The 20,058-nt window shown below is 52.0% G+C and overlaps 2 protein-coding genes and 1 long non-coding RNA gene across 7 annotated transcripts; 2 read left to right on the top strand and 1 right to left on the bottom strand.

Moving 5' to 3' along the window:
* Positions 1 to 1,049: 1,049 nt before the first annotated feature.
* LOC128581606 (deaminated glutathione amidase-like) lies at positions 1,050 to 2,301 on the top strand. Its single transcript, XM_053584664.1, has one exon. The coding sequence runs from the start codon at positions 1,052 to 1,054 to the stop codon at positions 1,958 to 1,960; it is 909 nt and encodes a 302-aa protein (XP_053440639.1). The 5' UTR covers positions 1,050 to 1,051; the 3' UTR covers positions 1,961 to 2,301.
* Positions 2,302 to 5,577: 3,276 nt separating this feature from the next.
* On the bottom strand, positions 5,578 to 19,190 carry IL17REL (interleukin 17 receptor E like). 3 transcript variants are annotated; one of them, XM_053584660.1, is made up of 16 exons: positions 18,466 to 19,190; positions 17,565 to 17,592; positions 12,956 to 13,105; positions 12,641 to 12,750; positions 12,341 to 12,455; positions 12,064 to 12,108; positions 11,695 to 11,834; positions 11,384 to 11,455; positions 11,255 to 11,312; positions 10,709 to 10,872; positions 10,598 to 10,642; positions 10,291 to 10,348; positions 9,888 to 10,051; positions 9,606 to 9,692; positions 9,435 to 9,492; positions 5,578 to 8,119 (listed from the first exon to the last, which is right to left on the bottom strand). In XM_053584660.1, exons 1-16 carry the CDS (start codon positions 18,571 to 18,573, stop codon positions 8,001 to 8,003), a joined length of 1,521 nt encoding a protein of 506 aa, XP_053440635.1. In that variant the 5' UTR covers positions 18,574 to 19,190; the 3' UTR covers positions 5,578 to 8,000. The 3 variants fall into 3 exon arrangements, with proteins under 3 accessions (XP_053440635.1, XP_053440636.1, XP_053440637.1); XM_053584661.1 differs by lacking the exons at positions 5,578 to 8,119; positions 18,466 to 19,190 and adding an exon at positions 17,870 to 18,459 and having other exon boundaries at positions 8,561 to 9,492; XM_053584662.1 differs by lacking the exons at positions 5,578 to 8,119; positions 17,565 to 17,592; positions 18,466 to 19,190 and having other exon boundaries at positions 8,561 to 9,492; positions 12,341 to 12,543; positions 12,956 to 13,092.
* On the top strand, positions 10,045 to 16,390 carry LOC128581604 (uncharacterized). 3 transcript variants are annotated; one of them, XR_008378886.1, is made up of 3 exons: positions 10,045 to 10,223; positions 13,666 to 13,785; positions 14,702 to 16,390. It is a non-coding gene; the product is annotated as an uncharacterized LOC128581604 (long non-coding RNA). The 3 variants fall into 3 exon arrangements; XR_008378887.1 differs by having other exon boundaries at positions 13,662 to 13,785; XR_008378885.1 differs by having other exon boundaries at positions 13,662 to 16,390.
* Positions 19,191 to 20,058: the final 868 nt, after the last annotated feature.

Here is a 20,058-nt window from a genome sequence, read left to right as displayed (position 1 = left end):
GGCCGGCACCCTACTCCTTGAACCACAGGTGCCACCCCCAGCAATTTCTTGACACAATGTTAAAACAGAATGACTTGGCAAAGAAATAGAAGACTTAAAGAAGAAAAAGGGAAAGTTTAGAACCGAAACATGTAATAACTGGACCAAAAACACTGGATTCATAGTAGAATGGGGCCAACAAAGGAAAGAATCAAGGAATTCAAAGGTCTAGCCCTAGAAATTAATCTGAGCAAGAGAGAGGAAAAAATTATGTAAAAAACCCTAACAGACACTCAGGAGTCCTAGAAGGAGTGGGAAAGACCTCAAAGCTGGACAAATATCTGAGGAAATGATAGCTGAAAACTTACCAAGTTTAGTGAGGACACAAACTTCACATATTTGAGAAGCAGAGCAAATCCCATCCAGGTTAAACAAAAAAATCAATACCAAGACATTCCATTAGCAAATTGCTAAAAAACTAAGGACAAACAAAATCTTAAAAGGAGCCAGAGAAAAATGATGTATAACTTACAGAAGAAAAATTATTTGAATGACTGGATTTCTTATCAGAAACTGTGGAGGCCAGAAGGAAGTGGTACAGCATTTTTTAAGGGAAGAACCATCAGTTCAGAGGTCTCCATTCAGCAAACTTCCCCAACCTGATAAAGGCATCAAGAAACATCCTACAGATCGGATGCTGCGAATGGTTTTGGCTATATCTTCATGTAGGACCTACTGCCTACCCTGCCGGCCGCGGTGAATTCCACCTGCGGTGCCTTACCTTGTGCAACTGAAATGCTGCCCCTGCGCCAGGCCGGGAAGGATGGGCTAACTGGAGGGTGGGGGCGCGGGTTGGGATCTGGGTTCCTGTGCCTCCTGCCCACCTTGGTGGGGGAGGTGGAAGATGAGGGAAAGTGAACTTCTCAGAGATTCTGGTGTAAGGGGGCAGATATGCTTTGAGTCAGTAAAGCTGTGCACGGTCAAGAAGAGAGGCTTGGGAAAACCAAGGAAGTTTCCCAGAGATGACTTTTGAACTGCGGAAACGTTGGCAGGGGAAAGGCGCTTCACATTAATGCTGGGATTCATCACTAGGCCTCCTCAGCAACTTCTGTCCCTTCTTCTGTGTCCCAGACTCCGGATACCTCGACTCTCGGTACATTGTGCTCAGCCCAGGCCCAGAGCCATGGCTAGCTCCTCTTCCTCCTGGGAACTGCCCCTGGTGGCTGTATGCCAGGTAACATCCACACCAGACAAGCAACAGAACTTTAAAATATGTGCTGAGCTGGTTCGAGAAGCTACCAGACTGGGTGCTTGCCTGGCTTTCCTACCTGAGGCATTTGACTTCATTGCACGAGACCCTGCAGAGACGCTGCACCTGTCTGAGCCACTGGGTGGGACTCTTTTGGGAGAATATACCCAGCTTGCCAGGGAATGTGGACTCTGGCTGTCCTTGGGTGGTTTCCATGAGCGTGGCCAAGACTGGGAGCAGACTCAGAAAATCTACAATTGTCATGTGCTTCTGAACAGCAAGGGATCAGTAGTGGCCACTTACAGGAAGACACATTTGTGTGATGTAGAGATTCCAGGGCAGGGGCCTATGCGCGAAAGCAACTCTACCATGCCTGGGCCCACTCTGGAGTCACCTGTCAGCACACCAGCAGGCAAGATTGGTCTAGCTATCTGCTATGACATGCGATTCCCTGAACTCTCTCTGTCATTGGCTCAAGCTGGAGCAGAAATACTTACCTACCCTTCAGCTTTTGGATCTGTTACAGGCCCAGCCCATTGGGAGGTATTGTTGCGGGCCCGTGCCATTGAAACCCAGTGCTATGTAGTGGCAGCTGCACAATGTGGACGCCACCATGAGAAGAGAGCAAGTCATGGCCACAGCATGGTGGTAGACCCCTGGGGAACAGTGGTGGCCCGCTGCTCTGAGGGGCCAGGTCTCTGCCTTGCCCGGATCGACCTCAACTATCTGTGACAGTTACGCCAACACCTGCCTGTATTCCAGCACCGCAGGCCTGATCTCTATGGCCATCTGGGCCACCTGCTGTCTTAAGACTTAACATCTGTGAGTTGAGACCCCATGTTAGCTGGTGTTGCTATGTCTTTAGAGGCTGGACCCAGGCAGAGCTCCCCTCACTTGGAGAACCTTGACTTTTGATGGAACACAGGCTCAGCTTATTGGGAAAGAAACTTTCACCTGAGCTCAGATTTCAGTTTCAGAAAGGTGGAATTTTTAGTCATTGTTTATTTCATGAAAACTGAAGTTATGCTGAGGGCTGAGCAGCACTGGCATTGAAAAAATATATAATCATCAGAAAAAAAAAAAAAAGAAACATCCTACAACCGACAGCATACTTAATGCTGAAAGACTGGGCATGTCGTCCTTGACCCTAAAGACCAGGATCAAGGCAAGGACGTCCACCTTCAGGGTTCTTATCAACACAGTGTGGGAAGTCCCAGCCAGTGCAAAAAGGCAGAAGCAGAAATAAAGGAATAAATGAAACTGTCTTGATTTTCAGACTGACATGATTATTTACCCATGTAGAAAATCCCCGGGAATCTATTAGGAAAAAAATACAATGCTCCTCGAATCAACAAATGAGTCTAGCAAGGCTGCAGGATGCAGGGTCAAGACATATAAATCAATCATATTCACATATATAATGAACAATTGTAAAGCAAAAAAAAAAAAAAATTTAAGTTGGCATTTACAGTAGTTCAAAAAAATGCCTGGGTGTAAATCTCACAAAATAGATATGGGAGTGGAGACCAGGTGGTCCTTGTGTACACGGCTGCCTGAGGCTGCCAGAAAGGAGCCCTAACCTGCGCTCTGGTCCTCATTGGTGGAGAAGGGTGCAGGCGGAGAGGTGGGTCACGTTGGACCTGTATCTACCTCCCTCCCTCCAAACTTCAGTGTCAGCAGAAGAGAATCCAAATTCTGTAAACTAGTTCAAAGAGGTCTATTCTGAGCCAAGTTTGTGGGACCATGACCTGGACAGCCAACCCCAAGATGCCTTGAGTCATAGTCTCGCCACCATGGTTGGGTTATAGTTCGGTTTTACACTTTAAGTTGTAAACCAATACATGGAATGGTTTGGCCTGAAAAGCTGGGACATCTCAAAGCAGGGCCTTAGCAGTTGTAGATGGGTTTAAAGATTCTTTGATTTGTAATTAAAGAGATGAAGTGTTGTCTAAAGGCTTGGGACGTTTTAAGTTATGATACCAAAGGCTGTTAATTAGGGACAACCCAGACTCAAGTGATCTGTTAAGTAAATTAGTGGTCTGCAGGTGTGTTTAACCTTTGTCTTACATGGCCTTAGGCTTGTTAATAATGTTATAACTTTTTATTATAAAAACCAACTCTGAAGGCCATGCATGATGGCTCACATCTGTAATCCTAGCACTTGGGAGGCTGAGGCAGGTGGATTGCCTGAGCTCACAGGTTGGAAACCAGCCTGAACCAGAGTGAGAACCCGACTCTAAAAAAATAGCCAGGCAGGCTCGGCCCCATAGCACAGTGGTTATGGCGCTAGCCACATACACCAAGGCTGGAGGTTCAAACCTGGCCCTGGGCCAGCTAAACAACAACGACAACTGCAACAACAACAAAAATAGGTGGGCATCGTGGTGGGCGCCTGTCGTTCCAGCTACTTGGGAGGCTGAGGCAAGAGAATTGCTTAAGCCCAGGAGTTTGAGTTTGCTGTGAGCTGTGATGCTACGGCACTCTACCGAGGGTAACTGAGAGAGACTCTGTCTCAAAAAAAAAAAAAAAAAATCCCAATGGATTTGAAGTGGTATCTCATTGTGGTTTTGATCTTCAGTTTCCTAGTGATAAATAATGTTGAGAATCTTCGCATGTATTTTTTGTGGAAATATTTATTCAAGTCATTTTTCTTGAAATGAAAGTTCATTTTTCTTTGTGTTGTTGAATTCTTTATATTTTCAGGATATATCTCATCAGAGATACAATTAGCAAATATTTTCTCCCATTCTGTAGGTTGTCTTTTCACTCTCTTGATAATGTCCTTCCATGCACAAAAGTTAAACTTTGATAAAATCCAATATATGTATTATTTTTGGTGATCTGTGCTTTCAGTATTATATGTAAGAAACTATTACCAAGTCCAAGATCGTGAATATAGTTTTAGCTCTTAAATACAGTCTTAAATCCAATTAGAGTTTATTTTTTAATATGGTATAAGGGAAGGGTCAAGTTCATTCTTTTGCACCTGGGTATCCATTTTCCCAGCACCATGTTTTTCCACCATTGAATTGCCTTTTTACCCTGTTGGAAATCATTGACCATATACGGGACAGTTCCTTTCCTTCTCTCTCTTTTTTTCAATCAACAAGACCAATCAGACAAAGAGAGCTTATATCTTAACTCTCAATTTAATTCCAATGATCTATATATTTATTGTTGCTAACTCTACACGATTTTGATTGCTATAGCTTTGTAGTACGTTTTGAAGTTAGAAAATGAGTCCAACTTTGTTGTTGTACAGAATTATTTTGGCAATTCAGGTCCCTTGAGATTACATATAAATTTTAGGATAGAGTTTTCTATTTTTGTGGGAAAAAACACCATTGGGATTCTGACATGGATTCTATTAAATTTGTATACCAGTGTGGGTAGTCTTGTCATCTTAACAGTGTTAAGTCTTCCAATCCATGAACATGGATGTCTTTCCAATCATTGGGTCTTGTTTGCTTTCTTCAGCAATATTTTTTACTTATTTATTTATTTATTTTTTGAGACAGAATCTCATTATGTCGCCCTTGGTAGAATGCTGTGGTGTCGCAGCTCACAGCAACCTCAAACTCTTGGGCTTAAGCGGTTCTCTTGCCTCAGCCTCCCAAGTAGCTGGGACTACAGGTGGTCACCACAAAGTCCAGCTATTTTTCTGTTATAGTTGTCATTGTTGTTTGGTAGGCCTGGGCTGGGTTTGAACCTGCCAGCCGGATATGGCTGGTGCCCTAACCACTGAGCTATGGGTGCCAAGCCAGCGTGTACAAGTTTTTAGTGTGTAAATCTTTCACTTACTTCTTTGGTTTAATTAATTCTTTTTTGAGACAGAGCCTCAAGCTGTCACCCTGGGTAGAGTGCTGTGGAATCACAGCTCACAGCATCTTCCAACTCCTGGGCTCAAGTGATTCGCCTGCCTCACCCTCCCAAGTAGCTGGGGCTACAGGCACCCACCACAATGCCCGTCTATTTTTTGGTTGCAGCCGTCATTATTGTTTGGCGGACCTGGACTGGATTCAAACCTGCCAGCTCAGGTGTATGTGGCTGGCACCTTAGCTGCTTGAGCCACAGGCGCTGAGCCAGTTTAATTAATTCTTAAGCATTTTATCTTTTGGGGTTTGTTGTAAATGGAATTGTTTTCTTAGTTCTTTTGGATTATTCATTAGTAGTGTATAGATATGTAACTTTTTTGTGTTGGTTTTGCATCTTGAAACTTTGATAAATTTGTTGGCTCTTAAAGTATTTTTGTGTGGATTCTGTAGGATTTTTTTTTCTTCTTATTTAAAGAATTCATTTCATGAATCTATAGCCACCATTGACAATGATTCTTCTAAGGGGTATGGGAAAATCTCTTGTAAATCTTCTGAAAAGTATTTATTTATTTATTTTATTGTTGGGGATTCATTGAAGGTACAAAGAACCAGTTTACACTGCTTGCATTTGTTAGGTAAAGTCCCTCTTATAATTGTGTCCCGCCCCCAAGAGGTGTGTCACACAACGGGACCCCCACCGCCTTCCTCCTTCCCTCTCTCTACTCCCCCATTCCGCCACCCCCCACCATGGACCAGCATCAGTTGTCCTCATGTCAGAATTGAATACATTGGATTCTTGCTTCTCCATTCTTGTGATTATAGAATTTTTTTATAAATGAGATCATGTTGTCTGTTAATAGAGATCTTTTGATTCCTCTTCTCTAATTTGAATATACCTTTATTTTTCTTATTTAATTGCTCTGGCTAAAGATTTTAGAACTAATTGGATAAAAATGTTGAAAGTGGGTATCCTGGCTCGGTGCTCATAACACAGTGGTTACAGCGCCAGCCACATACACCAAAGTTGGCAGGTTCAAACCCAGCCTGGGCCAGCTAAAACAACGACAACTGCAACCAAAAAATAGCCCGGCACTGTAGCAGGCACCTGTAGTCCTAGCTACTTGGGAGGCTGAGGCAAAAGAATCGCTTAAGCCAAAGAATTTGAGGTTGCTGTGAACTGTGATGCTACGGCACTCTATCAAGGGCGACATAGTGGGACTCTGTCTAAAAAAGAAAAAGAAAAAGAAAAGAAAGAAAGTTGATATCCTTGTCTTACTCCTGATCTTAGGGGAAGTTTTCAGTCCTTTGCTATTATGATTTTAGCTGTAGGTTTTTCATGGGCAGTCTTTGTCATGTTGAAGTAATTGCTTCTGCTCCTAGTTTTTGGAGCATTTTTATCATGAAAGGATGTTGGATTTTGTCAGGTGCTTTTTCTGCACCAATTGATCATGTGTTATTTTTTCTTCATTCTATAAATGTATTCCACTGACCAATTTCTGCATGTTGAACTATCCTTGCATTCCTGGAAAAAATTCCCCTAGTTCATGGTATATAATGCTTTCAATATACTGCTGTTTGCTAATATTTCACTGAGATTTTTACATCAATATTTACAAGGGATATTGGATATTGCCTGGGACAGGGGCATGGTTTCTGTAGAGGTGGTGGAGGGTAGGACAGGGTCAGGGGCCAAGAAAGGGCCGCTGGGCAGTGGGGCCTTGTGTAGCCCAGGATCCTGACTCGGAGGTAGGGTGGTGATGGGTCTCAGAACTGGCACTGAGGGCAACCACCACTTGGTGGCAGTGCACTTATGTTGTCCAGCCAGCAACTCCCTTCTCTGTGCAGGATAATGAGGCAGCAGGGGTCTGAGTATAGCCTCTGTTTGGGCCTCAATTTCCCCCCTCTGTGGGATGGCCAGGGTTATGATAAAGTCTTCAGGAGGCCACAACTGGGCAGGTGGGAGCTCAGCCAGAGACCTCCAGCAGGTGGTCCCTACCCCACGTCCAGGTCTGCAGGGATTCCCAGAACAGCCCCTGACAGGGCTGGGGTCTGTGCATTGCCAGGGTTGCCCCTGGCTGCCCCAGGGGTCAGGAGTAGGAACTGACTTGCTCAGCTGAGCCAAGCCCCTCGCCTTCCACCCAGGGTGGGTACCTGGGGCAGACTCTCCATGCTCCCCTCTGGCCTCCCTGCCTGCATGCCTTAGGAGGCCTCTCCACTGCTCCATATGGGCACACTTGCGCAGGATGTCTGCTCACACCCAGTGACACTGACCCACCTGATGCAAAGTCTGATCCAAGTACCCTGGCCTCCCATAGCTGAGTCCCAAGGCCCCTGCCCCAGGGCAGGCCCAGACCCCCACCCACCGCACCACACACATGCCTGTGAGCACAGGCATCAGGAGCATTGGCACCCCAAAACTTTGGGACTGTTCTCAGGTCCAGCTTGGCAGGGGGCAGGCTCTGCCATGGCCATTGCTCAGCCTCATCCCTGCAGGCTATCACCGCCCAGTCCTGGCCCTGCCCACCTTAACAGGTAAACCTGGGCGCAGTGATACTGTCCCCACCAGCCCCAAGATGGAAATCTCTGACCTCAAGGGAAGAGGCAGTGGTGTTTACTTAACAGGGCACTTGTGACCCTGCACTCCCAGTCTCCCAGGGCAGCAGATACCACTGAAGGAGGGAAAAGGCCCAGTGCCCTCTAGGAGGGCAGAGCCGCAAGCATCTCTGCTGTGCTCAGGTGGCACTGCAGGGCTGAGTGTCCCTCTGTGGTCCTTTAGCATGGAGCCTCAGTGACCCTCACTGGCTCTCAGTGAGTATAAAATTTCAGGACTGCACATTCCAGCAGAAGGCCAGGCAGGTGGCTCTGGGACCATAGGAGCTGCTGGAGCCTGGGGAGGCATATGCCCTGGCCTGACCCCTGGGAAGGGGTCCAGGTGAGGTGGGTGCCACACGTGGTACTCAGTGCTCTAGGTTCTCAGCAGAGTCCTCGAAGGAATGGTGAAGGGACAAGTAGACTTCGGCCAACATGCGAGTGCTCTGAGAAGAAGCTGGAATGGTCCTGGCTGTCTCAGGCTGGTCTGCTACAGAAAGGTGGGGTCAAACCCTGCACTGCAGAGCTTAGGGGAAGTAGAATTCAGGGCCATAACTGGTGGCTGTGACCATGAGTTGTCTGGAGAGAGGCCAGGACCCAGCTGAGGCAGGGCAGGGAAGGGCAGAGTAGGCTCTGGATACTGGGGAGAGCCAGCTCTTCACATTCTGCTCATCCTCAGGGATTCAGGGAAGGGCTGCCGTGTTCAGGACATGGGGGTGACCCTGGCCTTGGCCATCAGGTGGAGTCCTGCCCCCACTGGCAGTGTGGTCAGCACCTACTTGTTCTTGAGAAGATGCCTGTCCTCAGGCCACTGTCCCAGGCAGCAGCTGGAGAGAGGGGCTGCTACACAGGCTGCCCCCTCCAAACTGGCCTGGGACACACCTTCCCCCAGGCCAGTTTGGAGGGGGCAGCCTGTAATGCACTTTGGTAATGGTGAGGACAGAAAAGGATGCTGTGGCCCCATTCAGGCTGCCCAGGCCTGGACAGTCAGTGCCCCAGGCAGCAGGCACGCCTACATATCCCCCACTTGCATGGGGCCTAGTCCCTCCTACTGCCCCACAGGCTTGACCCTCTGACCTTAACACTTGCCAACGTGGCACTGGGGCTCTGGTGGTGGCTGGGGTCAGCCTCCAGGGCCAAGTGACCAGCAGGTGACCTCTGATCCAGACACCAGGCCTTGGGGTGGCCACCACCCCTTTGGCCTGAGATCTGCTGGAGGTGACCTTTGCTGGGAAGTGGGATCCAGACTTGGCTAAAAGTCTTGCTGGAGGAGGGGAGAGACCAGGCTGTGGTCCCTCCACAGGCTCCAGGCGGTCCTTGCAGGCTGCAGGCTGCCCTGCAACTGCTGTGGCTCAGCAGAGCTGAGCAGGCTTGGTGGCCTGGCCTGGCCCTGGGTGCCTGCATGAAGGCCACACCTGCCCCTCCTACCTCTCCTGCCTCTGTAGCTCTTGCAACCCACCTTCTGCCCAAAGCCACCTTCTGCCCAATCCTTCCTGGACTGGGAGGCCAGGCCACCTCCCCTGGCCACTCCCAGGACACACGTGATTAGCTCTGTCCACTGGGCAGAGTCCTCCTCTGGTGAGCCCTGGGTCCTAGGAGCCTGGGTTCAGTGACTGGGTGAGTGGAGGGACAGCCCAAACCACTGGGCAGAACCAGAGCCCTAGCCAGAGGAGGTGGACACCCAGGGAGGGGTGCCTGAGACCCAGGTATGCGGCTCAGGGGGATATAAACCTCGCCTGACTCTGGAACAGGGTGGCCCCTCTGCCCTCCTTCACCCACAGCCCCAAGTGCCCAGCACTCACAGCACTGGAGGTCACACAGCTGCTGTGGGATGGAGACATGCACATCAGCCCTCCAGCCCTGCAGGCACAGGCAGTGCAGGAAGCCTGAGAGACTGCTGGGGGGAGTGGGGACTCCCGTGTGGGCCTGTGGGGGTGGGGTATGGGGATGGAGGGGAGGGCAGCACCACCCACCTGGATACAGATGCCTGGGGCACAGGCCTCTTCCCAGGGAATGTCCAGGAATGCAACTGCAGAGTCTGCCCTGGGGTCACCCTGGATCTAGAGGGCAGGTCATAGGCAATGGGGTGGGGTGACCAGGCCACCCCATATTCTTTTCCCCAAACCTTTTTGCACCTGAACCAGAAAAGCAGGGTTGGCCCTCCGTCCTTGCCCGCCAGGCCAAATGGGCCACAGGAGTATTTCGGGGGAAGTGAAGGGTCCTGCCCATGCCCAGGATGGTGCCCCCCAGCTCACTGAGGCTGCAGGGAGGGGGCTGGCCCGGAGTGCTGGTTGGCAGGCAAGGAGCTGTGACTTTCCTCCAAGACACAGGCGTGCCTGGAAGTGAGCAGGGCTGGACGAGAAGAAGGCAGCCCGGAGGAGGCCCCGATTGGGTACTGGCTGAACGGTCATCTTCCAGGCTGCAAGGGCGGAGGAGCAAGGTCCTCACCAGGCCCAGCACCCCACCTGCTTTCCTTCCTGCTCCCGGTGGGCCCGACACCCACCTACTTCACCTCCCTGGTCCCTCTGGGCCTTCACCGGCCCAGCACCCTGTTGTCCTGTGATCCTGGCCAACACTGAGCAGAGCAAAAGGTGAGTATTGGCTGCACCCACCACTCCTGCCCCAGGCCGACCACCTTTGTCCCACAGGACAGCTCACCTGGGAAGCCACGATGTTGGAATGGGCACTTCACCTGGAACCCCAAATTGGTGGAGAACTGTAAAGAGGAGTAAGGGGTGTGGGGGGGGCTGGGGCTGGGATGAGCTGGGTGGACTTCAGGACTCCCACACTGCTAGGCTCTCCCCACTGTCAGACTAACATCCAGGAGGTCAGAGGGTCAGAGGGACATCCAGGAGGCTGGACTCCAGGGCAGGGAAAGGCCCCAGCCCCCCGCCCTGATCCCCAGCCTCCTTGTCCCTCTGCCAGTGTGGGCAGAGCACATGACCAGCTGCACTGGACGGCTCACCTTTAGGCAGAGCTGGGGCTGGGTGTCCACCAGCGGGTACTGCACCTGAGGAGAGCTCAGGTCAGGGCTGTGGCCATCCACCCCCACCCCTACCCCTGCTGAGGCACTTACTGTGCGCTGTGCCTGGCGGCTGGAGTGCCGCAGGTCTTGGCAAGGGCCACCAGGGTCCAGGCGCCAGCACAGGCTCACATGGCCACTGACAGGGCAGGCGGGCTCCCAACTCAGCGCCTGGCTTCCCGGGTGGTAACGGATAGCATCCCATAGCACTTCTGTGTCTGAAAGGACCCTTCCCACAAACACAGGTCAGCTGGGCCCTGCCCTGGCTGCCGAGGGTCCACAAAAGGCCAGAGGTCAGGAGAAGTTAGCTCTCCTGTGGGTCTCTGAGCCCTGGCCCGAGTCTCTGAACACGTGTCCCTGAGCAGAGTTGAGAGCAGGGTATCCCTGAGCATCTGGGGAGTCCCTCTCCACAGACTTGGCTTTTTCGTGTGAGCCAGGCCCCCACCTGTGTGTGCACACAAACAGTGCACACCCACTTCCGTGCACAGGCTTTGGGGCACATCCTGGGACAGCTCTGCAGCGCAGGCTTCGGCTGACGTCCCCCCAGGCCGTCCCACCCCACTCCCTCCTTTATCCCCATGGGCACCACAGGGCACTTGCCATCTTCAAAAGGGCAGATCTGGATCCGCACTGCATCAGGGGCAGCAGCCCAGCCCTGCTGGAAGGTCTGGGGTCAGCATGGCTGCCCAGCCCCTTATGCCCCCCAGTCAAGGCCACACCATCACTGACCTCCAGGCACAGGCAGGGTAGCACCTGGCTGTAAGGCAGAGAGACTGTCCTAGTGGAGCTGTTGGCAGTCACCTGTTTCAGAGATGGGACTGAGGGGTGGAGACTAGGGCCAGCAGTGCAGGGACTGGGCCTGCTGGAGGGAGCAGGGGGCAGGGAGCCAAGGGCCAGGGGGAGATGGGGGTGAGCTGGGGAGGCATGGGGGCACCTGGGACTGCTATATGGGCAGGAGTTGGGGTGGGAGCCAAGGGGAGGGGTGGGCCGAAGGAGGGGGTAGGCGGGGGTCCTGGTGCCAGGCCAGGAACATGGCTCACTAGCACAGGTGCGCTGGCATCCTCACAGGTGAACCACCTGAGGCAGAGCCGCACGTAGTAGTCAAGGCTCCTGAAGGTCGCAGGCACCTGCACCAGGATGGCCTTGCGCCTGCGGTCCACCCAGTAGTGGAGCTTCCCTGCTGCAGGAGAGGGCAAGTGGGGGCCACACAGGGCCAGCCGTTGCCAACGAGGGCTCCATCTATCCTGAGAGCCCTGACATGGTGACCACTACTCGGTTCAGGTGGTTGAGAGTTGCCCACCTGAGGACCCATCAGGACTCCCCAAGTGTAGCTGAAGAAGGGGAGGAGGGGAGGAGGAGCCTGGGGTCTTCTAGGGGAGGGCTGTGGTCCAGGCGGGAGGGAGACTCACCGAAGCAGTCAGGCAGACTCCTCCCCACGTCCTCCTCTCTGCAGTCTGCAAACGCCAGGGGCAGACGTCACTGGTCACTGTTTGGGCCTGGCCACTATCTTTCCAGAAACTATCCCTCCAGCTGGGCCTCTGCCCATGTCTCCATTAAGCCAAAAGCTCTTGCTGGGAGCTGTCCAGCATGGGGGCCTGACCCCTATCATGTGTGGGTCTGCCCCAAGACAGTCCATCCCTAAGGTCCAGAAAGCAGCTGTGCCCAGGCTGGACATGGGAACCCCACCTTCCACGTGGTACTGCTGATCGAGCTGGACCCCGCAGAAGTGGGGGATAGTCCTCAGGGTGACATGGAGGTGCTGGGCCACGCTCACCTCGAAGCAGTTGAAGTGCACCTGGAGCTGGACAGTGCAGGTGTGAGCTGGGTGGACCCAGAGGCCACTGCCCAGCACCCTGGCCAGTTCTGCCTTCATAGCTGGAGCCCAGGGCCTGGGGGGCAGAGGAGGGGTGCCCAGTGCTCGGGATTTGGGTGGCAAAGCCCTGGATGGGCCAGCAGGTCTGGGTCTTGGTTGGACTCTGGCCTCACCTGCTGCCTCGCCTGCAGCTGGCGGGAGGCTCTAGGGACGCGCACACTCTGACACTGTGTCTCCTGGGTGTAGAGGCTTGTGGAGCAGGCCTCCAGGCCACGCAGACGCTCTGGGGGAGGAAGACCCAGCAGGCACATCAGGGCTGTGTGACCCCCTGCCCTTGGCCTCCTCTCTGTGAAGTGCAGTCAGCAGTATGTTCCCCACACCCAGGAGTTGGCTGAGATTGAAGAGCCCAGCGTCCACCACCAGACCTCCTAGTGTTGCAACACAGGCCAGGCCAGTCTTGTCTGGCTACCCCCAAGGCCATCACTCACCATGCAGGGTCAGGGAGGCTTGAACCCGCAGGAGTAGGGCACAGCCATCATCGGGGGTACACTTCAACACAGTGGAGAGGGTCAGGGTCTCCAGGACTAATCCAGACATAGATGTGGGAGGTGGCCGGCAGAAGCTGTTAAAAATGTTGCCTGGGATGGGGAAAGGAGGGTGAGGACTCAGGGCTCCCCGATGCTGGGAAGGGCTTTGTGGGTGGTCTAGTGACAGGGCTGCACAGTTTGGGGAGGGGTCCTCACTGTCTGGCCACAATACAATTGGGAAACTGCTCCCTGGCCAGGGGCCCACCCTGAACCCCTAGAAATGTCTGTAGGACCTCAGGTGTAGGGCCCAGGTTGGGAGAATAGGCTGCCCACCATTCTGCATCTGAGCTGGGAAAGATGCTGCCCCACCTGACCAGCAAGATGGGCAAAGGAGCCCACCTCTGTCTCACTGGCAAGTCCCATCACCACTGTTCAAAGATGAGCAACATGGGCCTGCGGGAGACAACTTGTACATGACCCTGAGGTCATTGCAGGCAAGAGGTTATATCCTCATAGGCAGGACTTGCCCTGGGCGCCTTGGTCAGGGCATGGGTTACCAGGGCCAGAGCAAAGGCCATGTGGGGCAGCCTGGCCCGACACAGGCAAGCTGGAGTGGAGTCCTGCCCTGGGCGCTGGGGGCTAAGAAATATCTGCTGCCTTTGGTCAGTTAGGTTTGCAAGTGGGACTCCGAGTGGAGAGCCACATGAACTGCAGAGCCCTGGCAACCCAGCCATTCCACAGAAGGACTGCCACCAAGGACTGCCACCAAACATGGGACCCACATTCCATTGGTAAGACACGTGCAGCAGGTCACTCAGGGGACCCTGCACTTAACCTGATGTCAGAAACAACAGGTTCAAAGGCATGACAGTGATTAAGAGTCTGAATGTGCCTATGGGGGAAAAAAAATCTAACTCATGATAATCCCCACTGTGGCCAGGATAGTCACAGGGGTCAGATTTATTTTCCTGCCCAAAACAGCCAAGGAGACTGAGACAAAATATATGGTTTCCAGACAGTAGACACGAGGAAAGGAAAGACAATGATTCCTGAGAGACAGGAGACACACAACGTGGTCCCCGTGAGCGCAGCAAAGAGTAGCCGGGGGGACCCCAGGTCGAGCCTGGCAGCTCCTGAGGTTGGGGTTTTCAGGACAGAGCATGAGAGGGGGAGAGAGAGAGAAATATTCAATATACACATTACACATGTATGTGAGGAAAAAACCACCAAAAGGTATTAAGACAGTGCCTCTGCACTCACACCAGTCTGGTGAGCAGCCCCCATCCCAGCCAGACTGGAAGCCTCACGATCACGGCACAGCAGAGTCTTGCCTCAGTGAGGGAGAAGAACTGATCTTGGGCTGAGCACTACTATAGTCTTGCCTAACAAATCTTAAAAGCAAGACCCAAGAAAATTAAGCTGTTTCCAAGAAACTTAACTATATTCCAGAAAAAGGCTCTAAGATATATTTGTTTGGACTTAAAAAAATATTGTTTTTGGTCCCAGCACATGAAAGAGTAAAATTTACAGCACCTGGCATCTAATAAAACACTACAAGCCTTGCAGAGAGTAAGGGAAAAAAAAAAACTCATAATAGGGAGAAAAATCAATTAATTAAAACTAACACAGTACTGACACACATTAGAATTAGTAAGAGAATATTAAAAATTATTATAACAGGTATCTCATATGTTCAAACAATTACAGACATGGAAGATATAAAAAAGACCCAAATCCAACTTCCAGTGATGAAAAACACACCATCTAAAATTAATAGCAGAGAGGAGGAGAGGGACAGGACGGGGAACTTGAAGACGCAGCCCTAGAAATTACCCAAAAGGAAATGATGATGACTGACAGAGCATTGTGACAATGTCAAGTGACCTAATGTATGTGTATTTGGAGTCCCTGAAGGAAAGGAAGAAATGAAAAAAAAAAAACCTCAAAGAAATGATAGGAATTTTCCAAACTTGATGCAAACTATAAACTCATGCATTGAAGCTGATCAAAGTATCCAGTATAAGAAACATGAAGAGGCTCGGAGCCTGTGGCTTAAGCAGCTAAGGCGCCAGCCACGTACACATGAGCTGGCGGATTGGAATCCAGCCAGGCCCGCCAAACAACAATGATGGCTACAACCAAAAAATAGCCAGGCGTTGTGGCAGGCGCTTGTAGTCCCAGCTACTTGGGAGGCTGAGGCAGGAGAATTGTTTGAGCCCAGGAGTTAGAGGTTGCTGTGAACTCTAAAGCCACGGCACTCTATTCAGTGGGACAGCTTGAGGCTGTCTCCAAAAAAAAAAAGAAATATGAAGAAAACACACCAAGGCATGTCATAAAGGCAATTTTGTCGAAACAACTGCAAAGAAAGAGTATAAAAGCCACCGGAGGAAACAAAGACATGCACAGAAAAATAAGAACAAGGGAGGCAGCAAATTTCCTGTTTGAGACGACGTAAGTGTGGGAAACGCCATGAAAACACCGGCAGACAAAATCTGCCAACTGAGAACCCTGTACCAAGACGTTATTCAGAACGAAAGATAGACAAGGACTTAGCAACAAAAGCTGAAGGGATCCATGACCAGAAGGCTAACACTACAAAAAAATGTCAAAATAGCCAGGCGCGGTGGCTCATGCCTGTAATCCTAGCATTCCAGGAGGCAGGTGGATTGCCGAGCTCAGGAGTTCCAGACCAGCCTGAGCCAGAGACCTGTCTCTACTAAAAACAGAAAAACTGAAGCAAGAGGATCTCTTGAGCCCAAGAGTTTGAGGTTGCGTAGAGCCATGATGATGCCGCAGCACTCTACCCAGGGTAACAGAGTGAGACTCTGTCTCCAAAAGAAAAAGAAAATGTTGATGAAATCTACAGAAAAGGTGCTAAACTAGTAAGTTTAGCAAAGTTACAGGATGCAAGATCAATATACAAAAATCCACTTTGACAGTATTTCTATATTCTTGCAAAGAATAATTGCACATTGAAATATTTAAAATATAACAAAGCCCAATGGGTCAGGGATTAAAAAGCCAGGTACTTGGGGGTGGGGGGGACTTTGTCTCCAAACCTTTGTCTCCCCCCTGGGAGGGTCGGCCACAGAGCTTGGTGTACAGTGACCTGAAGAGGAATGACTGTGGTTTAAAGTCCTTTCTTCATCTAAGTTGTCACTCAGATGTGTGAGGGTGACAAAAAGACTACCCTCTTTATGCAAGAGATAAGAAATCAGCACCTTTTGCCCTTTTCTGGAAAAAAAGACAAAGACCTAGTCCAATTCCAGGCAACCAAGAAAAGGGTCAAAAAGAGAATATAGGGTGGCGCCTGTGGCTCAAGGAGTAGGGCATCAGCCCCATATACCAGGGGTGACGGGTTCAAGCCTGGCTCCAACCAAAACTGCAAAAAAAAGAGAGAGAGAGACAATATAAAAAAAGGCAAAGCGACAGAGCAGCAGGCTTCATGAAGAGCATGGAACTGACAAGATACACAGAGCTAGTGAAACGGGCCAGAGGGAAAAGTGGCTTATCATAAAATAAATTGTATAAAAACAAGAATAGGCTCTTGTCCCAAATTAAGCTAACAGAATGGGGAGGAGGGTGTGCAGAAAATCAAGCGAGGGAAGAGAATGTGCAGGACGTCAAGTGAGGTAGAAACACACGAATTGTCTGGGCCACAAGGATGTGGAAATAACCATGACCCTAAGATTCATCATGAAGACTTAGAAACTAATACATTTTGCCTTACTCAAAATAAGGCACACAATGGACATCTACAGAGTCTTACTCTAAGAAAGCCCAGCAGACGTGTTTCAAGGAGAAACAGAGACTCGAAAGGAAGAAGTGGTCTACAGAGAGGAACGCGATCACAGGAACTGGGGGTGCACGGCCGGGAGTCCAAATCAGCACCGACAGAGGAGAGGGCTGGAAACAGACTGTGTGTGCTTAAAAAATAAGCTGGGATTTACATTCCTGGCACTACGGCAGACCAGGTGAAAACAACTGATTATTCTGGAGAAAAAACATTCCTTAAAAATTGTGAGAGCTGTGTAAGAGATTCTACATGGGAGCTTTGGAGTATGCTTTAACTTTCTCATTATGGTCTTAGCATAAACTTATACAATGTTTACAAAGACAATAACATGATTATTAAAAGTCCACTGGGGTATCATTTACATTGGGAAAAGTTTCTTAAGAGGAAATGGGGATTTCCACTACTGCTGGGTCACGTAAGGTGGTGCAGCCAATCTGGAAAGCACTGCATTGTCCTACAAACACAACTCCAACCTCCCACAGGCCCACTCCCGGCCAGGATCCAGGCTGCACTTGTCCGTGTGCCAGGCCTGGACAGTGCTGCCTTGGCTCTGTGAGCAGATTTGGGACCCACCAGTGGGCCCGTGGCTCACCCTGCTCAGGAGGGGACCCTGGCTGCCCAGGGTGGCTCAGAGCACACCTGCCTTCCCAGTGGACAAAGTGACCTGGAGGGTTGGGTAGGCCTCAGAGCTACGTGGGCCCAGGACTTGGAGGGCAGCACTGGAGTGTCCAGAACCTGAGCCAACTCCCACCCCAAGAGGCTGAATGTACTCACGGTTCACGTGGCTCCTGCAGGCAACGCCCTGGGGACAGAACAGGGAGGGGTGAGCTTAGTGGGACCACCTCTCCTCCCACCTCTACCCAGCCATGGGCTGCGCCCCCATTCTGTACCAACCCTGCCCCCACGCCCCCGTGCACCTGGGGTTGCCTTTAGCCCCTGGCTCCTGCTCACCATTGGGGTGGGGGGTGGCTCAGCATATGCTGTCACTCAGTGAGTGACCCTGGGGCCCCACCTCAGGCTGACCCCATACTCTTGTTCACTTACTCAGCAGATCTTGACTGAGCCTGTGCAAAACCTACCTAGTTCCAAACCACGATCTTGGTTTCTTTCTTTTTTCCATTCTTCCTTTTCTTTTTCTTTCCTTTCTTTTTCTTTCTTTCCTTCCTTCCTTCCTTTCTTTCTTGACAGTGTCTCTATCACACAGGCTAGAGTAGTGACATTATCACAGCTCACTACAGCCTCAAACTCCTGGCCCAAGCGATCCTCCCACCTCAGTCTACCAAAGTGCCAGGATTAAAGGCATGAGCACCTCGCCTGGCCCTCAGTTTATTCTTATCCCCACCTCAATTCTTGCCTGCCTGAGGGAATGTCCAGAGAGGGGGACCAGGCATGAGGATGGAGGGACCTGGATTTGTGACCAGGCTCCCACTGGGCAGAAGGGTCTATGGGGAGTGGCTACTCCTGGCCAACTGAGGGTGCAGGATACAGGGACCCAGAGTGACCAGGTGGGGCTGTGTCTACCTAGCTGAGCACTCTCGAAGCCAAGGAGGGTTCCTGGTGGGCCATAGGAATCTAGGCCTCCCCATGTGTTCAGAGCTCTGGGCAAAGACCTCTTGGGGTCAGCACAGATTCCATGTGGCAACAGCAGTCACCCCATTCCTGGGAGAGAACTGACCTGCTCTGGACACAGGCAGCTCAGGCTGTTAAAGGGGAGATGGCAGATGGAGACCCTGGACCTCTGATCAGCCACGTAGAGACATGAGGAAATAGCAGACAGATCCATTTCTGTCCCTGGAGTCTCAGTCCTTCTACTCCTCTTTCTAAATAAACTTTTAATTTTGGAATAATTTTAGATTTATAGAGAGTTTACCCTGTCTTCCCTACTGTTAGTATCTTACATTGTGATGGTGCATTTGCAAAAACTAGGGCACCAATGTCAGTGTTCTGACAAGCCAGGCTGGAACCTCCGTGGAGACTCACCCTGTTCCCACCAACGTCTCTTTTCTTTGCTGGATCCAGTCCTGGCCTCACTCTGCATGTAGCCTTCCTGTCCTGACACAGGAACTTTCTAACCACCCTAACACATTCCCCAGAGACTGCTGACACATAACCCCTCTCAGAGTCACAGGAGCACAGACTGGACCAGGCCTCCTGGTCCTTGCAGCCCAGTGCTCAGCCCTTGCTGAGGAGCAGGGCATCCCTGACCTGATGTGGCCCTGGGGTTCTGACCAGCAGAAGAGGCTGAGCCCATCTGAGGTCCTCTGTCCAGTATGGTCTGATTAGAGGTCAGGGTGGGAAGTGGGCAGGTCTGGGCAGCCCCCAGCTTCCCCGCACAATGGGAGGAGACCCTGCCTGGCCCACAGAGACCTGGACTTGGCCTGGGTAACAGGAGGGGGCAGTGGAGTGGTTCCCTGGCCACCCTCACTTCCTCCCATCAGCCCCAGATGCCCAGCACACCCTGTGGAACCCTCTGCCCGCTGGGCACCCACCAGCTTAGGGGAAAGAAAGAGCCCCTGGCGGGCAAGTGGAAGACAGAAGGGTGGCCTGGGGGTGTGAAGGGGGAGCACTGCCCAGCCCATTGGACACTTGGAGCTGGGCGCTCAGCACTGAAGCCCCGTGGGTCTGGGGTGCAGGAGAGGCCTCCATGGGGGCCCTTCGTGCCCTGGGTCTCTTCCGCCCCAGTACCCTCCGCGGGGACGCCGGAAAAGGGACTCGCAAAGGCCCCAGGCCAGAGAGTACCTTGGGGCAGACGGGGACAGAGGAGCGGCTGCTCCTCCCCACCCGCAGGGATTTCTGTCGGGCTTCTCGGGGCTTCCCAGCGGCGGGGCGCGGGGGTAGAGTCTGCGGGGGTGGGGCACCCAAGGCTTTGGCCAGGGAGGGGGGCAGCGTCAACCAAAGCCCCGACCCTGCGCCCCGGGGCGGCGCCGCCTGCCACCCAGGACTGCCCACCCCCCTGCTCGCCACGTAGGACAGCACCCCCGAGAGAGGGTCCCGGCTCAGGGCTACCTCCACCCGCTTGCGCCACCCCTCTGCCGGGCGACCACCCCTCCCACTCGCCCTGGCTCCCGGCCTCCGCAGCCCTGCCCCCAGATGCAGGAGCCCCGCCTCTCTCCCTCCCCCGTGCCCTCCCTACTCCGGTGTCCTGGGCAGGACCAGAGGCAGCCCTCGGTCCTGGGCAGGGGCAACCCTGGGGGCCTTTCCAGCAACTTCCCCCAGACTCCCCATTGCCTTGGATCTCTCTACTCCCCTCACTCTCTTTTCTCAGAGA

Source organism: Nycticebus coucang, chromosome 3 (genome assembly GCF_027406575.1).
Source record: "Nycticebus coucang isolate mNycCou1 chromosome 3, mNycCou1.pri, whole genome shotgun sequence".
Classification (NCBI taxonomy): Eukaryota; Metazoa; Chordata; class Mammalia; order Primates; family Lorisidae; genus Nycticebus; species Nycticebus coucang.
Note: the sequence above shows the minus strand (reverse complement) of the source record. Positions and strands in the feature narration are given on the sequence as shown.